Source organism: Leptonychotes weddellii, chromosome 7, assembly GCF_054177405.1.
Source record: "Leptonychotes weddellii isolate Sample4059 chromosome 7, ASM5417740v2, whole genome shotgun sequence".
Classification (NCBI taxonomy): Eukaryota; Metazoa; Chordata; class Mammalia; order Carnivora; family Phocidae; genus Leptonychotes; species Leptonychotes weddellii.
In genome coordinates, this window is record NC_138375.1 from 73,041,725 (window position 1) to 73,065,159 (window position 23,435).

At 41.9% G+C, this 23,435-nt stretch overlaps 1 protein-coding gene and 2 long non-coding RNA genes across 7 annotated transcripts in view; 2 read left to right on the forward strand and 1 right to left on the reverse strand.

Annotated features, from left to right (window-relative positions):
• Positions 1 to 5,986, forward strand: part of LOC145722644 (uncharacterized) — a 32,271-nt gene extending 26,285 nt beyond the window's left edge. Inside the window, exon 3 of the long non-coding RNA XR_014147045.1 lies at positions 4,455 to 5,986. This is a non-coding gene — a long non-coding RNA (uncharacterized LOC145722644). The remainder of the gene's footprint in view (positions 1 to 4,454) is intronic.
• On the reverse strand, positions 2,863 to 19,687 carry LOC145722645 (uncharacterized). Of its 3 annotated transcripts, XR_014147048.1 has the most exons (4): positions 18,895 to 19,687; positions 14,751 to 14,812; positions 13,542 to 13,713; positions 2,863 to 3,888 (listed from the first exon to the last, which is right to left on the reverse strand). It is a non-coding gene; the product is annotated as an uncharacterized LOC145722645 (long non-coding RNA). The 3 variants fall into 3 exon arrangements; XR_014147046.1 differs by lacking the exon at positions 2,863 to 3,888 and having other exon boundaries at positions 12,165 to 13,713; XR_014147047.1 differs by lacking the exon at positions 2,863 to 3,888 and having other exon boundaries at positions 12,165 to 13,713; positions 17,723 to 19,687.
• Positions 19,681 to 23,435, forward strand: part of ERAP1 (endoplasmic reticulum aminopeptidase 1) — a 38,189-nt gene continuing 34,434 nt past the window's right edge. The window contains exon 1 of one of the 3 annotated variants that reach the window (XM_031028087.2): positions 19,681 to 19,786. Coding sequence is in view for 1 of the 3 variants with exons in the window: in XM_031028086.2 (XP_030883946.2) it covers positions 22,260 to 22,341 (82 nt within the window). In the remaining 2 variants the exon portion in view is untranslated. Of the gene's footprint in view, positions 19,787 to 22,244; positions 22,342 to 23,435 lie in introns of those variants that run through there. The other 2 variants (XM_006733276.3, XM_031028086.2) reach the window with 2 other exon arrangements.

Genomic DNA, 23,435 nt, shown 5'->3' on the forward strand with positions numbered 1-23,435 from the left:
TTTTTTTTTTTTTTTTTTGGTGAAGTTAAAGCAAAGGTGGAAAAGAGATCCTGTATCACCCCTAACCCCAGGGGTGTTCTCAGATCATGTTTAGATAGGGTATGTATGTAGTTGAGGCTCTGGAAACTGATTACTTGGGAGCCTTCTGTCTGCCTGGGTGTCCCTTAGGTAGTCCTTGTATGTTCCCAGAGACCGGATTACTCCTTGTGGAGTCTCTGACCTACCTATTGAGATTTGTGGTAACTAATAATTAGGATGGGCCTTCCTTACTTGTGAGCCTTGCTACTGTAGCTTTTGAAGTATTTATTCATGTTTCTACGGCTGAATTTAGTTCTCATAGTGCAGTTTAAAACACGGTTATATAGGAAAAACACACTGTAAACTTAGACTTTAAAATCATACACAAAGAGATAATAAATAACAAGATAATCAGCGTTAAATTTTTAAAGCATCTGGTATTCCTTTACATTATTCCATACAAATAAATTTTCTCTACTTAGGGATATTCTATTTTATTGTTGTTGTTAAATGACATTTGATGGGAAATTCTGACCACAGGATTGGTATTCAAGAGCAGCATTTAAGCTTCTATCTAGCTTTCATTTGTGTTTTTCAAGATCCCTGTACAGATTCTGGCACTTAATGGGACAGTGTCCAATCCTCCATATCCTCAGGGAATTTAACAGGTCCCCGAGGACCCCATCATGTGGCAAGAATCACTCAGCAAGCCTCAAGCAGTTCCAAAGTGGCATGTGTCATAACCTACTTGGCAACTCCAATTATCCTTGAACCTCCTGGGTCAGTCAATGGAAGGGTTTCACCTTTCTCAATAGGCAATGTCGTAATTTTACCTCAAGCCAAAATGTCATAGTGATTTATTTTTCACTGATACCAAAGCAATCTTTTCAACAACCAGTATACCCCTAACAGTCCTGTAGTATTCCTTAAGACTGGAAGGGTTCAACATACAGTAACTACTAAAATAAAAAGCCCTATTTCTACTGGTTCTAAACTGGTTGTGTGCTTAAGAGTCATATGGGATCCTTCTTTATTTTTTTTTAAAGATTTTATTTATTTGAGAGAGAGAGAGCACACAAGTGCGGGGTTGGGGGAGGCAGAGGGAGAGGGAGAAGCCGACTTCCTGCTGAGCAGGGAGCCCAACACGGGGCTCGATCCCAGGAAGGACCCCGGGATCATGACCCAAGCTGAAGATAGCCACTTAACTGACTGAGCCACCCAGGTGCCCCTGGGGTCTTTCTTTAAAATGTAAATTTATACTCCCTGAATCAGGTCTTGATTTAGTAGGTCTGAAAAAAATGCCTATTACTAGGTAATTATCATCTTGTATTTCTTGGGGTTGTCAACATTTGTATCTCATAACAAAAAATTAGATAGAAATGAATCTTCATCAGATGATTTATACAGTATGGGTTAAACACGACATAGCAATGATTTAGTAATAACAGTGAAATAATTAAAAAAAAAAAACTATTCCTTCATACAGCATCAAACACTTCCAGTGATCACCTCCCCAAGTCTGTTTCCATGTTGTTTACTAGAGAGTGTCAGCAAATTGCAGCTACCGCTGATGTCAATTAATTTTATTTTGATTATGTTCTCAAGTCTTTCCTTTTCTTCTTCAGGTAGTTTATTTTACTGTTAACCGGGCCAAATGTGAAAGTTCTGGCTCAGTGAAAGTTTATATTCATCCAACCCAAGACTCCTCTTATCATGTCACAGCTTAGCAACTAATTTAAAATTCCTCAAATTGGATGTGGTCTGATAACTGCATTGAAATGAAAGAAAGAATGAACATTAATGATGTGCTCACTCTGCACAGCACTCTTTATGGTTGGCATGCTTATTTCCATTCTACAGACTACAAAACCCTGGTTAGAGAGCTGAATGGACTCTTAGAAATAGAAAATGGCAGAGCTGGAAGAGGAACCCAGCCTGTTGACTGCAAACCCATGAATTAAAACATGTTGACAAACTACACACGTATTCTAGCAAAAAGAAAATGGATTTATTGAAGAAGATTCTTGTGACTGTGAGATTATCAAAAACATTTTTTTTTCATCAAACGTCACTTTAATTGTAGATGTAGTTGAATTCCTGAGGAACCAAAAATCCAAAGCTACTACAGCTTAGGGCGACGCTTTATTCCTTCTGTGGAGCTATCCTCAAGATTTCAAGTTAATGTTGGGAGTGTTCTCCTTTGTTTGCAAATACAAAGACAGAGATATCTGGACAGGAAACACAGAAGACACATAAAGGGTTGAAACTGGAAAAAGAAAATCCGGTCATTGAATTTGTATGTTGTTTCCTTAGGCAAGGTGAGGTCAGGAGCCATGAACATAATTCTTTTTATTTTGATGTCTTCTCAGTCCCTAATGTAGTGCTCTGCATATAGTAGTACTTCAGTGAACCAATATTTTGAATTGACTTTATAATGGAGTACATATTTCTTAAAATATTTATATATTTTCCATCTTGTAAAATATGGTTTAGAGAAAGGAGAGCTTTCAGTCCTTGAGTGAAAAATGGAACTGTAGAAGGTTAGAAATGGAAGGGCCTTAGGTATTCTCTGGAAGAGTGGTTTCAAATTTTTTTTTAAATCTGAGAAACTCCCTTTCCCAAATTCACCATTTTGATATCAGTAAACAAATCAACACTTCCAAAATCACTTATTAAGGAATATTTATGTGATCAAAAAACACAGGAATGAACATGTACTCTTGAAGCTTAGGGTCCCGTTTTTTAGAGAAGCATCATGGAACATAAAGAGATTGTCAATTGGACAAAAGCAATCCTAAAAATGTCACCATCGGGAGATTGAATAATGCAATCAATAGTTTTAGCTTCTGTCAAAGTATTTATTGGTTTGGAAGCTTATTAGCCTAAAGGAATCACGAATTCAATTCAAGCAGTATACAAGAGTATTTACATTAAGAAACCTAAAACCTAAGATATTTGTAGCATCATTCTTCCTTTGTATGTATAAAGTTATCTGTTATATATAGCACATTTTCAGAGACTAAATGCATTTTACAAATCCTGTCCATTTTTATGAAGATGATATATTTTTATGTGTAAAAAAATCACAAAATGACACATTTGGAAAGGACCTGGAAATAATTTCCTCAGATTATTTAATTTTTACACATTGCTCATTTAAGAGGAAGACTGTAGGGATATTTGTGAAACAATCTAAACACAGCACCTTTCCATATTTTTATATTTTTTCTCAGTCTTTCCCAGTTGTTGTATTCACACCCAATTCTATTCAACTTTATCGAGACTTTCCCAAATAATCAGCTTGATCTTCACAGATGCAACAACAACTTCCTTTTACCACCCATTGTTTCATCACACTTCTTTAACCTGAGTAACTACATCAAGGACACAGTTGACATTAACAGGTTGGGAACAAACACAAGGGACTCCTGGCCAGCATTTGCCTCAACTGGGGGCACACAGCTCACTGGCACACCAGGACCTAAGTTTGCTGTGAGATCGATCAGTCAGCATGTTTTCCAGAGGGATTGGAGAGCTTGGCTTAATCTAGGGAATCCATTTTTGTACCCAATTACTGGGCAATCAGTATGTTAGGTGGGACTCTTGTTTAAGCAAATGTACTCTTCACCCATGCCATTTCTGAATGCCCATCTCTTGGATAAAATCACTGGCAGGCTCCATAGTTTCCTCTGGTTATTCAGAGATAAGAATAACTTCTAATTACTTCTATCTCAAAATATTCTCACTGCCATAGTCATATAGAATAGTTTACTGTAATAATACGTTAAAAAAACAAAAACAAAACCTTGACACTCATTCAAAGTTACAGCTCTCCTCAACCTCAGCTTGATCCTGCTCCAGGAGACAAATCTGCAGTGGGAAAAGAGGTGGGCAGAGGTTAGCTTCTTCTCTACTTCTCCATGTTTCCTGTCTACCCTGCTAAGCCTAGGTTCTGGGGGAAGCAATTGCAGCATTTCCCTGGCCAAATGCTATTCCAAGAACTGATGGGAGAGACAAGGACACTGTAGGCTATATCTAACTCATGTGACTTGAGAGATGCTACAAGTTCACATCTTGTGATGAGACCCTGGGGGACCACATGCTGGGGGTACTGATAAACCTAGAAGGAAAGTAGCCATTGCACAAACTGCAGGCCTTATAATCAATAAAAGAAAGGTACTCTTTGCCTTTCCAAAGTGCATCTGTGTGCCGAAGATAGATTTGGGGGATCCAGAATGATTGTTTCTAAAGAGAACATGATTAATATGGCTGAAGCACCCTGTACCAGAGGCAACCATTACCCTGAATTTTATGTTTGTTGTTCTCTTGCTTTTCAGCTTGGGAACACATACACTACATGTGTGTTTATTCCTAAATAACATATTGTTAGTTTTTTTGTTTTGTTTTGTTTATTTGTTTATTTATTTACTTTTAAGTCGCCTGTGCCACGCCCATTGTGGAGCCCAATGCAGAGCTTGAACTCAAGACCCTGGAATGAAGACCCGAGCTGAGATCAAGAGTCAGAGGCTTAACTGACTGAGCCACCCAGGCACCCCGAGGTTTTTGTTTGTTTGTTTTAGAACTTTATATTATTAGTATCACACTACACATCATCTTTTGCTGCATTATTTTGCTGAATATTATATTTGTGAGATTTATCTATACTGATTCATACAGCAATAGTTCATTTATTTTTACTGCTCTAGGTTGTGTTCGATTATACGAATATCTCATTTTGTTGATGAACATTTGGATTATTTCTAGTTTTTAGTTATCACCGCACTGCAGTGCACATCCTGCACGTGCCTCCTGGTACATATAGCTACAGTTTCCTGAAGTTACATACCTGGATGGGGGTGGGGGAGTTGTAGGGCCTACACACCATCTTCCTTTCAAGAGTCAATTTGAGGCATAGAATGATGTTATGAAAATCATTCCCTTCATCAAGTGCCAAAGTCATCCTCCTTTTTCAGGGTCTCTTCGAGGACCTCGAGCTAGCCAGCAGTCTGCATGGGCTACTTTCCTTTCCGGTTAATCCTTCCTCCTGGGATGCTGCCCCCTGGGGTTTCATCTCACGTGAGACAGGGATTCCCAGGGTCCCCACCTCTGGAGGGCCCAGGACTCCAACTTTTTCGAGATTTCTTTCAAAGGGATCTCAAATGTCACTCCTTGACATCTTGTTAGTTCTTTGATGCATTTGGTAAGATTCCTTTTAAAAACTTTCAAGCTTTTTTTGTGGTCACTGGGAGAATTGGTCCAGTTTACCTATTTTCACTCACAGAAGTAGAAATTCCACACTTTCAACTTTACTAGCTAATGCCAATTTGCTGTTCAAAAGGGTTTATCCACCCACTAACAGTGAATAGCATGTCCACTGATGAGAGATATTTACTTTCCCATGTGTACCATTTTGTACTCTTGGCCTTTTGTGCTCTGGGTATATATTACTTATTCAAAAATACATATAAAAATTATTAAAAATAGTAAGAGTGAATCATCATGAATTTGGAAGGCAGATGCCCTCAAGGAAACTAAGCCACACATTGTAATTTCTTAACCCTGCTTCCTAATGTTTTCTTTAATTCAATATTGAGCTGATTATTATGTCAGCCAGGAAATTTTTTTATAGATGAAAATGTCTATATCCACAGAATCTAAAATGATTAGTGTCACTGGATTAGAATGGATCAAAAGATCACAGTGATGAGAAGAATTCAATCAGGAAGTCTTAATGTATATCAGAGAAATGACTAGTTCATTTGTTGCTATGGGGAAAATGATGTTTTCAGCTCCTTTCCCATTAAGGGCATTCTTGGATTTAGTAAAATTCAAAACAGGTCAGTATGCCAGGAGTACGAGGGCTGTAGGATGCAATGTTGTAAATAAACTCAGATGAATTTCGGAAATCCACTGTATTTTATTTAGTATATGAAAAAACAAAGAATCTTTTATCAGGGCAATAATATCTACATACATGTGTAAGTTATTTAGGATTGGACCCCAACGGACTTCAGAATTTGTTTAAAGTCATGAAAACGCAAAATTAAAATATCATGAAGAAGCAAACTGTTAATTTTGATTGCCAGTGAGTGAGTAATTTCTTAACATCTAGATTATTTTGAAGCTTATCGGGCTTCCCTCCCTCTCCCAGGTGTCTAGAATTGCTGAAATGTAACATGTTTAAAACTAGGACAGATTCCCACTCATCCAGGATGATGTCAGAATGAGCTTTGTTCTCACACTGAAGGATGGTTCTGAAAATCTCTCACACTCTCATTACCCTGAGGATTCTATAATCCCCCCACATGATGGGTGCACCACTATTTGGGGTGTGTGGCAAAACTGCTTAATTAGAGGACCTGTCTATAGTAAACTGTTTTTTGAAAATAACCTACTAATGCCATCAATTCTCATTTATTTAATTTTTCCTCTTAATACATATTTACCTAAGTAATATTTATGATTCAGAATTTAATATTGGAAAAGACTGATACCTAATAAGTGCCCAATAAATATTTATATTATTATTATTACTAATATACATTTATAATGAATCTAGAGCCTTCTGTATTCATAGTAATCCATTTACATTCAATAACTGGATTTCTCTTTTGAAATGTATCAATCTTTACTTTGTGGTCATAATTAAAATCTAATGATCTACAAAAAATTTATAAATTAGATAATCTCAATAGATGCAGAAAAAGCATTTGGCGAAATACAACATCCTTTCATTATAAAAACCTTCAACAAATCGGATATAGAAGGAACATATGTCAACATAATACAGTCCATATGTAACAAACTTACGTCATCCTTAACAATGAAAGGTTAAAACTTTTCCTTTAGGACAGAAAAAGACAAAGGTGCCCACTCTCACCACTCTTACTTAACACAGTACTTGATGTCCTACCTAGAGCAATCAGGCAAGATAAAGAAATAAAAGGCTTCCAAATTGGAAAGGAAAAAGTAAAACTGTGTTTGCAGGTGATATGACCTTATATACAGAATAGAAAATCCTAAAGACTCAACCAAAATGCTGTTGGAATTAATCAACAAACTCAGTAGATTTGCAGGAAGAAAATCAACATGCAGAAATCATTTGCAGTTCTATATGTTAACAACTAAATATCTGACAAAGAAATTTTAAAAAATTCCATTTGTAATAGTATCAAAAAGAATAAAATACTTAGGAATAAATTCAACCAAAGAAGTGAAAGATCTGAAAACTGTAAGACTTTGATGAACGTACGAATTGAAGCAGACACAAACAAATGGAAAGATATCCAAGTTCATAGATCAGAAGATTTAATATTATTAAAATGTCCATACCACATAAAGCCATCTATAGATTCAATGCATTCCTCATCAAAATTCCAATGCATTTTCACAGAAATAGAAAGATCAATCCTAAAATTTGTATGGAACCACAAAAGACCCCAGTAGCCAAAGTAATCCTAAAAAAGAACAAAAAGAGAGCAAGAAGGAGAATCACACTTCCTGATGTCAAGCTATATAACAAAGCTATAGTAATTAAAACAGTATGGTACTGGTATCAAAATAGACACATCAATGGAACAGAATCAAGAGCCCAGAAATAAACCCCTGAGTACATAGTCAAACTAATATTTGACAAGGGAGCCAAGAATACTCAATGGGGAAAGGATAGTCTCTAACAAATATACTGCGAAAACTAGATAATCACATGCAGAAAAGTGAATTTGGACCCCTATCTTACACCACTCACAAAAATTAACTCAAAATAGATTAAAGATTTAAACATAAGACTGGAAACCATAAAACTCCCAGAAGAAAACATAAGAAAAAAGCTCCTTAACTGGGTCTTGCCAATGATTGTGTATGACACCAAAAGCGCAAGCAACAAAAGCAAAAATCAACAAGTGGGGCTACATCAAACTAAAAAGCTTCTGCAGAGTGAAAGAAACTATTAGAATGAAAAGGCAGTGTGCAGAATGGGAGAAAATATTTGCAAAATATATATCTGATAAGGGGTTAGTATCCAAAATATATAAGAAACTCATATAACTCAACAACAAAAACAGCAACAATACAACCTGATTTAAAAAGCACATGTACAAGCACAGGGGGGCACCTGGGTGGCTCAGTTGGTTAGGGGTCTGCCTTCAGTTCAGGTCATGATCCTGGAGTCCGAGGATTGAGCCCCATGTCGGGCTTCCTGCTCAGCAGGGAGTCTACTTCTCCCTCTCCCTCTGCCCCTCCCTGCTTGTGTTCTCTCTCTCTCATTTACTCTCTCTCTCAAATAAATAAATACAATTAAAAAAAAAAGTGCACAGGAACTGAATAGGCATTTTTCCAAAGAAGACATACAGATGGCCAAGAGGTATATGAAAAGATGCTCACATCACTAATCACCAGGGAAATGCAAATCAAAACCACGAGATATCGTCCCATACCTATTCGAATGGCTGACATCTAGAAGTCAAGAGAGAACAAGTGTTGACAAAGATGTGAAAAAAAGAGAACACTTGTGCGCTATTGGTGGGAATGTAAACTGGTGTAGCCACCACAGAAAACAGTATAGAGTTTCCTCAAAATATTAAAAATAGAACTACTATACGATCCAGCAATCCCACTTCTTGGTATCTATCCAAAGGAAATGAAAACAGGATATTGAAAAGATATCTGCATTCCCATGTTTATTTCGACATTATTCACAATAGCCAAGATATGGAAACAACCTAAATGTTTATCAGTGGATGAATGGATAAAAAAAAGTTGTGGAATATTCAAACAATGGAATATTATTCAGCCATGAGAAAGAAGGAAATCCTGCCATTTCTGGCAACATGGATGGACTTTGAGGAAATTATGCTGAGTGAGGTAAGTCAGAGAAAAAGACAAAGACTGTATGATCTCACTTACATGTGGAATCTAAAAAAAGCAAATGTAGATACAGAGAGTAGTATGGTGGTTACCAGGGGCTGGGGGTGTAGAAATTGGGGAGATGTTGGCCAAACTTGTAGTTTCAAGATAAGTTCTAGGGATCTAATGCACAGCATTGTGTTATAGTTAACATTATTGTGTTATATACTTGAAAGTTGCTAAGAGACTGCTAATCTTACGTGTTCTCACCACACACACACACACAGAAATGATAATTGTGTGATTTGATGGAGGTGTTGGCTACTGCTTGGTGGCAATACGCAATATATAAGTGTATCAAATCAACATGTTGTACATCTGAAACTTACACAAATCTATGTGAACTATATCTCCATAATGAAAAAGACCTATAAATCAAAGGCTTGACCCTAAAATAGAAAATAAGAAGAAATTGGGGTTAGATACCACAAAAGGCAGCAGAGATGGTGACTATGCTTTCAGTGGTTCCGTTCTTTTTGTGCTTAGTAGAAAATTTTTCCTTTCTTATAAATGGCAGGAGAATTCCAGGCTTAAAATTTAAAATAATTTACAAGATGAGTGTGGTTCATTTCTAATAGGCCTAATTTATCCCTGTAGCTTTAAATAGGTTAGTCTATGAATGAAAAATCTTACTTGGAAAATAATTATGAAACCTAATAAATTTGACTTTAAATTGGCCTGGTAGGAAAAATAATGGTCACTGTTTCAAGGATCCACTATTCTTCTATTACCCTCATGGGGTTTCAACCAATACAGGGGTCTCAGTGTTCTTCAGATAAGCATTTGGAAACTTTCATTTCTTTCAGGGGGGTGAGTGGCATGCAGCGGCTAGGAGGCAGGGGAAAGGTGAGGTGGAGGGGAAAAAGGAAATGGAAAGTACCATTACTATTTTAAGATTAAAAGCAGCCAACTCCAGAAAACATTTTTGTATTTTAACTCCTTAAACACAGGGAAACATTTCAGTGTTATTTTTAACTTCTTACTCACGTGTTTTCTACCTCCAACTGACTGACTATAAAGGAAGATGAAAGAACACGTGTTCCTTGTGGTCACCAATTAAAGGACTCACTAGAACTTCTCCAAGACGCTACACTTCTACCCACCCCTACCCCCTTCTTCCTGTGCTCACTAAACACAAGCAAGAACACAGGGAAGATGTGGTTGGAAGGTGTGAACTAGAGCTGGGGTTACAGGGGGTCTCAGATCCCAGAACTGTTCATGTGGTACTAAATGTTAACATTGTGACACGCTTTGTTAATCCCATCCATCCCTCTCCCTTCTCCAACACTGCCTCATAAATGCCATGGATATGTGAGCTTTATGATAAGGTGGAGATTATTTTAGAGCGACACCCTGCACCAGTACATATACCTAATAAACATTTCTATAACCAGTTTATTTCATCTTCAGGGAATAGTTTCTCCTACAGTGAGAGAAACTGACCCATCTCTAATGGCCAATTAATCTCAAAATGAGGGTAAGAAAATTAAGGGGACATGGTGAGCTGGAGGTCCTTCTGGAGAAGAAAAAGCACACATTCAAGGCAAAAAAATTCAAGGCAAAATTCAGACACTTTGAAAGGTCCAGTGGGTAATAGGAATATATGAACCTACCACAGTACAATGGTTAGGAAATGATGTCCTGGCCCACTAGAGAATGGATAGCCAATTCACATGTTTAAAAACAAACAAACCACCATGCTGGCTAAATTGAGAAGCTACCTTCACTCCACCAAGATACCCATTTGGAAGCATTCTTTTACTTTTTAAATTTTTTAAAATTTTTTTAACTAACACAGGGCCTGAACTCATGAGATCAAGATGCTGAGATCAAGACCTGAGCTAAGATCAAGAGTCAGACACGCAACTGACTTAGCCACCCAGGTGCCCCAGGATCATTCTTTTATTTTTTTTAAATTTAATCTAATTTATATTCAGTTAATTAACATATAGTGTATTATTAGTTTCAGAGGTAGAGTTCAGTGATTCATCTGTTGTATATAACACCCAGTGCTCATTACATCACATGCCCTCCTTAATGTCCATCACCCAGTTACCGCATCCCCCCCACCCCTCTCCCCTCCAGCAACCCTCAGTTTGTTTCCTATGATTAAGAATCTCTTACGGTTTGTCTTCCTCTCTGATGTCATCTTGTTTTATTTTTCTCTCCCTTCCTCTATGCTCCTCTGTTTTGTTTCTTAAATTCCACCTATGAGTGAAATCATATAATTGTCTTTCTCTGAAAGATCATTCTTTTAAAGAAGTCCTCTGTAAAAGGGATTAAAAGGAATCGGGTTTATATGATTGAGGTGCAGATCCCTGAGTTTTACTTATTTATTTATTTATTTTTTGCTTTCCCAAATAGATATTCAAAATAAATAAAAGTTAGAGAAAGGCCAGCCCTGTGTATAGACAGGAGTAATTAACAACCTACTTGAAGCTTCCGAAAGTGCTCCCTGCCCGAATTCTCTTCCCCACTGGTTTGCTGCAGCACCTAAAACGTCACTGGCGCATCTCTGGGCTCAGGCTGAAGGCCTGGAGGGAGTGGGCAGAGTGGGGCAGGATGTTACTTGCTCACAGTAGCACTTTGGGGAGTTTGGCAGATACTTAGCTGGAATGTAGCTGACAGCCTACAGCAAAGTTATGAGAAAAGTGAAAAGGTGTCAGGATTTTGTGGAGCAAATGCATTTCAAAAGAAATTTAAATCTCTGGCCCGCCAGGAACACTGGCAGCTTTAGAGCACAAAGGCTCTGAGGCTGGGGAGTGAAGGAAAGCCAGGTGTCTGGTGGTAGGGAATGAGGGACACCTCAGATGACTAAACTAATGTTATTCAGCGTCTACTCTGTGTCATGTACTGTGTTTGGTGCTGGGGACACAGAGATAAATAAGCTATGGACCCATCCGTCACGTAAGACAAACTTGTAGCTAACTCCAATATTTTATCAACTCTATGACTCACGTTTTTTCATAGCTTAACAGCTTCAAAATTGATGGCATCTCACAATTTTCTTGGCAGGACGTTTTTTCCCCCTTCTACAGTGGTACATAAAATGATTGCATTTGTTACAGAAGAAATATAGTAAAAAATTGTGACATATTACTACTGAATAGGAAGAACAGTAGTTAAAATGTATAGATTATAGTGAACTATTGAAAGCTTTTTTTTTGGAAGATTTTATTTATTTATTTGATAGAGAGAGAGAGACAGCGAGAGTGGGAACACAAGCAGGGGTGGGGGGAGAGGGAGACGCAGGCTCCCTGCTGAGCAGGAAGCCCAACGCAGGACTCAATCCCAGGACCCTGGGATCATGACCTGAACTGAAGGCAGATGCTTAACGACTGAGCCACCCAGGCACCCCTAATTGAAAGCTTTTAATCAGGGGAATAACATGTGAAATCTCTGTATCCATTTTTCCCTTCCTCCTGCTTGCTCCTTCTCCTCTTATTCAATAACTTTTTGGAGCACATACTATGGGTCATACTCTCTGTTAACATTGCAGAGATTCAATGGTGAAAAAGAGATATAACCATTAATCAACTGGCTCTAATTGGCATTTATAGAATACTTCATCTAATGGTAGCAGGATTACATATTCTGCAGCTCACATGGAACATTTGCCAAGACAGGCCACAGTCTGGGCCATAAACATACTTTACCAAATTTAAAAGAGTAAATATCACACAAAGTATGCTTTCAGACTACAATGGAATCAAACCAGAAATGAATCATAGAAGGATAGCCAGAAATCCCAAGGTATCTGAAGACCAAATAACACATACGGCAAAGAAGATGTGTCAAAAGAAATTAAAAAGTATTTGGAACTAAATGAAAGTGAAATATATTTTTTTTCTTTAAGAGGTGGGAACTCACTGCCAGCAATGACAGAACTAAGGCACGACTGGCTTGGGGGTGATGTCGGGAAATTTGAGGGGGCTCAGACAGTGGAACCGCTCTGGTTTCTCAGAGGGCTAGACTCGGTTGGTCCCTACATCTCCTCTTGCCCTCAGAGAGATAAAGCAGGGGCCCCTGAGAGTTGGAAGAATTGGAGTAAGCTAGAAGAAGCAGGAGCTAGGGGAACTCAGGCAGCTAGAAGAACATGTAGGAAGGTCACGGGGCTGAAGAAGAAGAAGAGCACACTAGAAAAATGAAAAGGCTAGCGTGGCTAAAGTGCAGAGAGGAGGGTGGGAAATGAGGCTCTTTATGTTTGGGTAGAGGAAAGGACAACAGACAATGCGAGGAGGTGGGTCTCATCTAACCAGCGGGGGAAAAAGAAACAGGGAAAGGCCCTAGCAACTCACAGAGGGGCCACTGTCCTCCCTCCTTGATGTGGGCTGCCTCCTAATTTGGGTGGGTGGGCGGGTTAGGGTGGGGTGGCTAGTGAGAGAATAGCCCTGAGAAAAGGTTAAACGTCACTGGAGATTCAAATTGGGAGACAGACCTGTTATTTGTAGCCTCACCTGGTGCAGGTAAGTTTCATCAGAGATTTTCTACACTCCGAGGATGCTGGGTCGGGCCTAATGTTCTGGGTGGGATGCAGCCAGTGCCAAGAAGGACTCTTTTTAAGGGAGATGTGCCCGGGAAGTAGGTCTGTTGGAGTGAGAAATTCACCGAGTACCTACATTCACCTGCCTGGCCTGGGGAGTCCAGGAAAAGGAGTCTTCCACAAGCAGGCTTCAGTTTTTGTATAGGAGTTCTCGTCCAGGGCAAGATGCTTCACAATAGGAACTTGAGTCCCATCTTCTTGGAGGAAGTTGGAAAGGGTGGGATTTCCTGTCTGAGTATGCAGCTTTACTGAAGGAAGATAGCAAAAGAAAATTAAGGTATTAATTTGTGTGTCTTCCTCCCCATGTTGTTGAGTCCTCTAGCTCAAGCAGATAACTGAGTTTTTAACTTCCCTGTTTTAGGGTTATTTGTGTGCTCTAAAGCAGAACTTGCTCGAAAGCAACATCTGACTGTGAGAAAAGCTGAATATTTTGGTGACTCAGTAGGGTGGAGGAAAGGGAAAATAGCAAGAGGAATTTCTAAATTCCCAACCTAGGTCAAGGTGAAGGACATCCCAAAGACAGAAGGAACAAGTGTACCACTAGGAAACCATGTTCCTGCGGAGGCCCCAAGATCTCAGAGAGGCTGGGCACATGCTGCATGTAGGAAGGTTGGAGCCTAGGGCCAAAGCTATCTCTGAACCAGCAAGGCCTGGAAGCAGCAGATGCCCTGGACTTGAAGCTGAAGAAGTATGTCATGGTAACCAGTAGGAACATAAGACCCTGGGATATTTTGGCAGTGCTTAAGACCTTGGGAGGGTGCCCTGGGGGGAGGGTTAAATGAAGCCAATAATAACTGAGACTGGATATCCCAACAACCTCATGGAATGGAATCTTAGGGTAGAATTTGTTAATTTAGATAAAAATTTAAAATGTGTTAAATTTTGCACGCTTGAGTGAGAGACTAAGATTCTTGTCCATTCGAAGGAGACAACTTTGCCTGCTGTGTGGAATGCATTTTAAGGAGGCAAGCCCAGAAAGGAGGAGGACTTGGAGGCTGTTGTAGTATCTAGGCACGAGATCGTGGGGCCTTGGGTCAGGGTGATGGGAGTGGACTTTGGGGGACTGGTAAGGTAAGAAGTGGTGTCAAAGTTTTTTGGTACCTGTGATGGATAGACACCTAAGGTGGCCCCCTGATCCCTGCCTCCTGGTATCTACGTCCCTGTGTGATCCCCTGCCCAAGAGTATGGGCAGGACCTGCCACTTGCTTCTAACAAATAGAATACAGCAAAGGTGATGGGATGTATATGATTATGTGATTGTGTTACTTGCGACTGTAAAGCTCACCTTGATTGAGTTGCTCCCTCTGTTGCTGGCTTGGGGAAGGCAGACAGCCATGCTGGGGGACCCTACGTGGGAAAGAACGGGGAGATGAGGGCAGACTTCAGTCAATAGCCCCAAGAAACTGATGAGCTCAGTCCTATAAACTAATGGAACTGAATTCCTCAAAAGCCTGAGTGAGGTTGGAAGTGGATCCTTCCTTAGTCAAGCCTTAGATGAGACCACAGTCCTGGATGACATCGTTTTTTTAGAGAGAGGCAGAGAGGGGGGCGGTGGGAAGGGGCAGAGAGAGAATCCCAAGCAGACTCCATGCCCAGCTCGGAGCCCAACGTGGGGCTCAATCCCACAACCCCAAGATCATGACCTGAGCCGCAATCAAGAGCCAACAGTCAGACGCTTAACTGACTGAGCCCCCGGATGACATCTTAATTGCCACCTTGTGAGACCCTCAGCAGAGGACCCAGATAGGCTGTGCCTATAAGCCAGACCCCCAGAAACCGTGAGGCAATAAATGTGTGTTTTTTCCAGCACCTAAATTTGTTACATAGCATAGTTCAGCATAATACCCTGTTCTTAAGGGCACCTGTCACCTGTCTCTTCCCACCCACAGGCAAATCTAAAGGCCTATATAAGAAAGAAATCATTACCTTCTATTCACACACTTCCTCAACTTGTTTTTCTGACTGATTCTAGTTGTAGGCTCTCCGCTTGAGACCCGGTTTTTGATTTCTGTTTGGTTCTAATTGGAATGATACCTTCTCTGGACTTTATTTAGGTTTTTGGGCCCATGTTTTTGCGGACAATGTTTTTGATTCTGCTTCCCTCCCTGTGCCCTCCTTGTACCCCTGTTCCCCCTGCTCCCCACATATTCTCCCCTCCCCCATCACAGTAGTTGCTGTCTTTTTTTCTTTTAAAGATTTTTATTTGTTTGAGAGAGAGAGAGACAGAGAGCATGGGGGGAAGGGAGAGAGAGAATCCTCAAGCAGACTCCCCGCTGAGTGCACAGCCCCAACGTGGGGCTCAATCCCACCACCCTGAAATCATAACTTGAGCCAAAACCAAGAGTCAGATGCTTAACTGACCATGCCCCCAGGCACCCCTAGATGGTTGTTTAGACAGATGATAGCACAGAAACCAGATCGAAGAAGAGGAAGTCAGAAGTTACGGTACTAGTTAAGAGGACATTTGTAATAGCACAGATGAGATGACTGGAGGCAATGGGAATGAAGAGGAAGAGAAAGATTCGAGACACCCTTTGGAAGTAATACTGACAGGCCCAGGTCAAGCTAAGCGGTAAAAGAGCAAAGGTCCTAGATGATAATGTTGTGTTAATGGCTCATAGCTTGGGTGACCAGGCTGAAAACAAGATCTTGCAACCACACTTGCAAGAGTCTACCCCTCACCAATTCCTTTTAAACCAAGATGGCACGCAAGTGAACCTACACTAGGAGAGATTTGAAAAGCGGGAGCACTTAATCTCTAGAATTCATCCTAGTTGCACCACTAACCTGGCTCTGTCACTTCCTAGCTATATATCCCAGCAGTTACTTACCTTACAGAGTCTCCATTTTCTCACTGGAAATGATAACGGCACATACCCTAGAGTGTTCTTGAGAATTAAATGATGCATTTCATATAGAGTGTTTGGTACGGAGCTCGGCACATAGGAAATGCTCAAAATGCACCAATTTTTTATTACCGAGATGTGCTCCCTTTGGCCCCTCGTGCTTTTACCAGCTTCAGATTTCCCCCTGCTTTGAGAGCTCCTTTCTAAACTCTGTGTTTCATCTCCTAGTTTTCACAGAGCTCCTAGGTTTGGCTTTTTCTTGCTTTGACCTTGTTACTCATCTAGGCTTAGGACATGACTGCCAGTACCTGGCCATAGGTAAGGAATCCTTCTGCCCCTTTCTTCACCTCGTGTTTCAGCTGGGTCCAAGGCACCGAATGCCCAGGCCTGCTTTTCTTCTAGATCTGCCAACAGAGAAGTCTATACAGCGGACTTTTGAAAGGCTTTGGCAGGACTGTAATTTTAAATACACTTGAGTACATGTTTTCTCCTGCAAAATGCAGTAAAATGAGTTTTAAAACTTTGTGACTGCTTTAACTCCTTCATGAAATTTTAGAAATGCAGCTTCAGTCTTTTTTCTTTTTAGATTTTTACCACTTCACAAACTGACCGTGCCTGTGATGATGAACAGAACAACAGGATTGGACTGGGGTGTGGATTTTGCGTGGTTGGGCAGGTCCACTCAAGGGTCAAGTGGCTCCTCCTCTCACATCAGGTCATTATAATTCTAATTCATGCCTCAGGGAAATTACCAACTACTCAGGTTCTAGATATCCAGTCTCCCCCCCCACCAAAGAGTCAAAACAGTGAATATTAAATCCACAGCTGATGAAAGTCTATTATATGCTCATTTTTTTGATGATGTCCTGGAAGGCAACAATATCATTCACAAAATATGACAATACTGTGCTGAATGCACAGAGTGTTTAGAAAGGTGGATGTCAATCCATCCTCAGAACTCATCCCTGATTTAAACCATCTTTGAGAGTGATTATTTCATATGCCATATTTCTAAATGCTGATCTGATCTGGTAAATATTCATCATTCTCCCAAGTGCCCCATGCCTCTCATTAGACTTACAATCAATTTTCTAATTATTATGTTTTGTCCATAAAGACATTCAAAATTACTTGATATCTCCTTATAATTGTTTTATTGTTCAGTTTCTTTTTTTAAAATATTTTATTTATTTATTTGACAGAGAGAGAACAAGCAGGGGGAGCAGAAGAGGCAGAGGGAGAAGCAGACACACCGCTGAGCAGGGAGCCCAACGTGGGGCTCGATCCCAGGACCCTGGGATCATGACCTGAGCCGAAGGGAGACGCTTAACCGACTGAGCCACCCAGGTACCCCTATTTGTTCAGTTTCAATACAGGTTAATATTTATGGTGAATATTGTGATTGGCTTACTCAGTATGTCTTCCAACGTCGTTTCAGAATTCCTCACTCCACTGCAGAGTCTGGAAAGCAAATACTTCTTTTCCCAGATCTCCTTGCACCTAGGTTCTGGGTATGCACCAGGCTCTACCAAACAGAAGCACTGGTAGGACAGCTGAATTTGAAACTGAGTTTTAAGTGGGGAGGGAGGCCCGGCTTGAGATACTCATTTTGCTGGACAGACTGTAACATCATGACATGGTTCCGAAGCCAGAACCTGCGCTAGCAGCTGCCCAATTTAGCAGATGGCTTCTGGGTTGTGGCAAAAGAACTAGTTTCAATGGTGGCCAAGTTCTACATTATGGCTTCGGAATTTGTTCTTGGAAGCTCCCCCTAGTGTGTGTTTTTTAAACCTTCCCAGTGTTTACGTAAGTCACATAAAAGCCGGCAATAAATCCTTTTTTAATTAAATAGCTTGGATGGATTCTATTCTCTGTGATTGAGCCCTCACTGATACAACATAGAAATTCGTCTTTAAAGATAACTGGACATTTTGGCTGTTTCATTCTTCTTTTCCATCGTTTTAATTATATGCATACTACACACAAAATGAGGCTGGCTTTATTATTTGTTGCTTTCAGTGAACAGGTGAATTGGAAAGTGATCACAGTCACTGATAAGGGGTTTGTTAGATTCTTAGGGAACACCTGCTATTATTCAATATGCCTGTGTTGGAGATCTTCCATTTGCCTCTCCAGATCCCCAGAGCATGCATGGATTTACTGGGTAGGAAGTTCTCATCTGAGCAAACGGGCTCACTCACTGACATCGGGGGGCCTTGGAGGCCAGAGCTATCCGCTGACAGCCCTGCCACAACTGCAAAGGAAAAAATGACCTAATCCCAAAGCCTATTTCTTGTTGAATTGTAAAGAAAGAAAACTTGCCTCGATCTCACCCTGTTTTGGGGCTGGGGACAGATGGTTAATTTTATATTACAAAATATCCTTGACTGGAGAGACTATGCAGAACAAAATATATTTAGTTATTTTTCAAAACGAACATAAAATTGAGAAACAGAAGTTGAGAAATACTGTTCCAGTGACTTGGAACCCCAAGCTCTCAAAGGGAAGGAGGCCAGGAAAGAAATGAGAGAAGACAGCCTGAGTACAGTAAGAACAAGTTCCCAGGGGGGTTGGGCCACTCACCAACTTGTAGCATTTGATGAGTATGAAAGCTTGTGTTTTGTCTTGTTACCTCATTTACCCTCAGTTATTTAAAGATGGGCTTTTTTGACATTTCATCCAGTCTTGATGTTCTAAGGGGAGCGGATAAATGGTCATCTGATTTGAAAAAGCAGAGGGAACGTTTTAATGTGGGGAGCAGCAAATCTTTGGGGCCCAAGCGCCCCTATGTGGTGGCGGGGAAGTTCCGGGGGTCGGGGGGGGGCTATCTATATCCCCTTCCTCCTCCGAGGCATCTCCTAGCCTAACCCCCTTCCACTAAAAGCCCGGAGGATTCATCATTTTGCACAAGCAGTCCTTCCAAGGTTCTTGTTTCTTTCTGAGGCGGGCCAAGAGCTCCCAGCCCATTTGCAGAGACGAGATGATGGACACCGCTTGAGTCCAACCGGCGTGGAGCCCGTCCAGAATTGGTGGAGCAGCGAGCTGGAGTCCAGCCTCCGTCACTTTCCAGAGCACGCACCCTTTTTAAATGTTTTCAACGCCCCGCTGCGCCGAAGGCTAACCGTTGAAAAACAATAACCCCCAAAGACACTCAGAGAGAATGATCTGCGTTCAGAAAGGAGTGCTGCTTCCCACCCGATCGCCCCCCGTATTGCAACTCCGCTGTTTCCCTTGCGCATTTGCGAATTTCCGTCGGGGGTCCCGCGGTCTCCTTCGCGCTGCCCCCGGCCGGGTTTCTCCTCACCCGGCTCCCGCCTCCGCCGGGGTTCTCCTGCGCCTGTCAGGAGGGCCCCGGCCGACGCGCACCTCGCGCCAGCCTGCCTCTGCGCGGGCTCCACTTTCACTTTCTGTTCCGGGGTAAGGGAGGCCGGCGGCAGCGGCGCGAGGGTGAGCCAGTTCCGTCGCGGACCCCCAGGTACAGCGCGCCCGTCCCCAGCGCACCCCTCGGGGAGCGGCCGCGGGGCTGGAGAAGGGCTCGGTCCTGGCAACCTCCCGGTGCCCGCCGGGGAGGCCCGAAGACCCGGGCGCGCGGCGGAGGAGAGTGAGGCGCAGGGGACGCCGGGCCGGGGAGAGTCGTGGGACCTGGGCCCGAGTCCGCACGGAGGGCGGCGGGTTTGGCGGCTGGCCCAGCCTAGCTCGGGTCCTCCTCGGGCGCGAGAACGCAGGGGGCGCAGGGCCAGTGCGCCTGTTCCGCGCGTTCTCTCTAGTGGCGCCAAATGGAAGAGCGGGGAGGACTGCGGGTTCGGCTGCGAAGGGTACCTTGGGGATAGTTGCCAGAGAAACAAACGTGGCTTTGCATTAACTAGTGGGTTGGGCGTGTTGAAGGATCGGAGTCCATACATGTCCTCAAGATCAGTTCTTTCCTTGCTTCTCCTGTACTTATTCCCAGCAATTGCCTTCCCTTCACTCTGACTCCAAGCCAGAGTTTTATTCAGATAAAGTTCTCCTGTGTGAGCAAATAAAAGTTTCCTGTCTGGGTGCCTTACTTGCCAGGTGGGCCGGCAAGTTAATTTCACGGAAGGAGAGGAGCAGACACTTCCTTACCGTTTTCCTGGAGGTTTTTTTTTTTTGTGTAGGCCAGGTTCAGAAAGAAATGCTCAGTTTTCTGGTAAATGCCCAGAGTATTTGCTCTCAACTCAGGATGTGGTCAGCAATTAGAAACAAGAACAAAAACCTTTTAAAAAATTGGCCAGTGCTTTTCTTTTCCCAAGGATTTGGAATTGTACTGATACCATAGCCCATTTTGAGGTGGGCCTAAATGAAAAAATTCTAACTGGTTAAAAAAAAATTCAAGTTAACTCAACATTTGTTTGTTTGTTTACCAGCAGTAACAACCCACAGTGCTTGTTAATTTCATCATTCAGAACATTTTGGAAGAAGTCTGTAGATTTCACATTAAGTAGTGTTCCAATAAAGGGAAGGGTGAGCTGACCCAGGATCGGTTGCCCCTGCCTTTTTTGTGAGTGGGAAAAGTCATAATCACCAAAGAGGGGCTAAATAAGTTTCCTCAAGTAACTTGAACTCTTCCTGGCAGTGAAGTTAGGTACTCTGTTACCACCACCTTGACTGGGAAAGATGCTTTATTTAGTAAAATCAGATGCCAAAGGCAGATACTTTTTAAAACTGTAAAGAAATGCAGTAAAGGACAGGAAAGTTTTATCTCTGTGCTCTAAACATGTGTATTCATCTGTCTGCTGGTAGTTTTCCTTGGCTATATCAGAGATAGCACAAACGTATTTTAAAAAATGAATCCATAATTCCCTCTCCTCTCTTTTAAAACTCTCCCACCTCTGGTCTTCTTCTCAGTCAGTGGCACCGAGGACTACCCAGATGCTCATTTTAGAAACCTGGCAGCTATTCCGATGTGTTCTTTCAGTCACCCCCACTTCCAGTCCACCCCAAATGTAGATGTCGAGTCCATCCATCTCTGTCTCTCCCCTCCCCCACTCCCTCCTGCTCTCTCTCTGGTGACACCGCTAGAGTACAAGCCACCAGCTTACTTTGTCTAGACTACTTTCTAACTGGTTTCTTGGCCATCCCTCCTGCTCCTTTCTTGATCCATATAGCTTCTTAAAGTGTGAACTGGATCCTAAGACCTTCTAGCTCAACACCCAGTGGCTTCTCATTGCACTTAGGCTGGGAGCCAAAATCCTTAACAAGCCTACAGGCTGAGTGGTGGTCTGGCCGCATCCGCCTCTCCAGGTACATCTTTCTGCTGCGTGATGTGCCTCGGGTTCCCTGGCCTTCATAACCAGGACTCGCCTACTGTACCTAGGAACAAGCTTGCTATTCCCTCTGGAAAACTCTCCTTCTCCTTCTTTTCTTAGCTAATTTGAATTTGTCCTTTAAATCAGCTTAAATGTCCTCAGCGAGCCCCCGATGTAAATCACTCTGCCCTGTTACTCTCATTCAGGAGGTGTGTGTTCTTCTTTCATAGCCCTAATCACGGTTAAGAATTCCTCCCCACCCTGAGCCCCATAAGCAGTTTGAGGTCAGGGATCTGTGCTGTCTTACATTGCTAGTGTCGGGCAAAATCCCTGGCATGTAATAGGTCCTCAGTAAATATTTGGAGAATGAATGATTGAGAATATTTTAACTTAGTCTTTACAACATGTTGTGAGAAAGGTATTATTTTCTCAAATTACACCTGAAGAAAATGGGGCGCCTGGGTGGCTCAATCGGTTAAGCACCTGCCTTTGGCTTAGGTCATGATCCCAGGGTCCTGGGATCGAGCCCCGCATCAGACTCCCTGCTCAGTGGGGAGCCTGCTTCTCCCTCTCCCTTTCCCTCTCCCTCTGCCTGCCGCTCCCCCTGCTTGTGCTTGCTCTCTTTCTCTCTCTCTGTCAAATAAATAAATAATTAAAAAAAAAAAAAAGAGAGAGAAGAAAATGAAACTGGGATTAAGTAACCTGTCCAAGATCACAGTCGGTGGAAGAGCAAGAACGCAAAGCCAGGTTTTCTTTTCTGACTGTAAGTGCAATATGTATTATTGTTAATATAGCTATAATTATAGATATGTATATCTGTATTCTGACATTTATGCTGTCTACATTACACGTTCCATTGTGGTTTCCTGGCATTATATCCTCTTTTGAGACACAGCCATAGCTCTCTTTGACTCCGTCTCCTCATGGACTCAACCTTGCAAAGCCTTGGACGTGGGTCCCACTGCCAACTCCTTTAGCAGCCTGTAGGCCTGGCTGTCAGCTCAGAACCAGTTGGAATTTTTAGAGTTCCTCCTGGGCTTTTGGGAACTCTTGGGGACTTCGGGGCTTCTCCCATGCCTGAACCTGCCACCTGCATTGCACTCCCTACCTTCTTGGGGCATGGGCTGCACCCACAAGGCCACTGCCATCAGAAATTCAAAATGGAAGCATCACACAAGTTCCCTTTATTTCTCATGTCCCAGCTTCAAGGGAAATCCATCGTTTTGCCCCTGCACTAGAATTCTGCCTGAGGAAGTAAAAGTGGGAACCCTTTATTATTTTGGTGTTTAAACAGATTTCAGTTTAATTGTTCTAGATAGGGACCCAGGCCTCAGTCATTTTAAAAGCTTCCTTGGTGATGTTAATATGCAGCCAGAGTTGAGAAGCGCTGACATAGAGGTAGAATCCCATGTACCACACTGTAGCATTACTACTTTTCTCATCTGATGTCTATGTTCAGGAGCCCAAGGAGCTTGAGGGAATTAGGACCAATTACCTGGACTCATCTAACTTCTAGATGAGTCCTGGCAAACACCTTTTAGAGAGATGTCTTTGTCTAAGAGAGAGAAATGTGCTCAGTTCTCAGCCATGGTTGCCAACTATCTTATAATTCACATTCCTTTCATGTCCTAAGACCTTTAAAATAAAGTGCCAAATATAGTCTGCAGCAGGACTCCCAACATGCTTTGAGCATAATCTTGGAGTCACTCCCTTCCTCGCCTTGTGAATAATCATTCTCCATCCAGATTGATTGCTCCGTCCACATTGATGGCCCAGCCAGCCCTCAGCTTTCTCCCTTCATGCTTTAACTCCTGCCCTGGTTTGCTCCACCTGCCGTGTCTTTAATGCCCTCCCTTC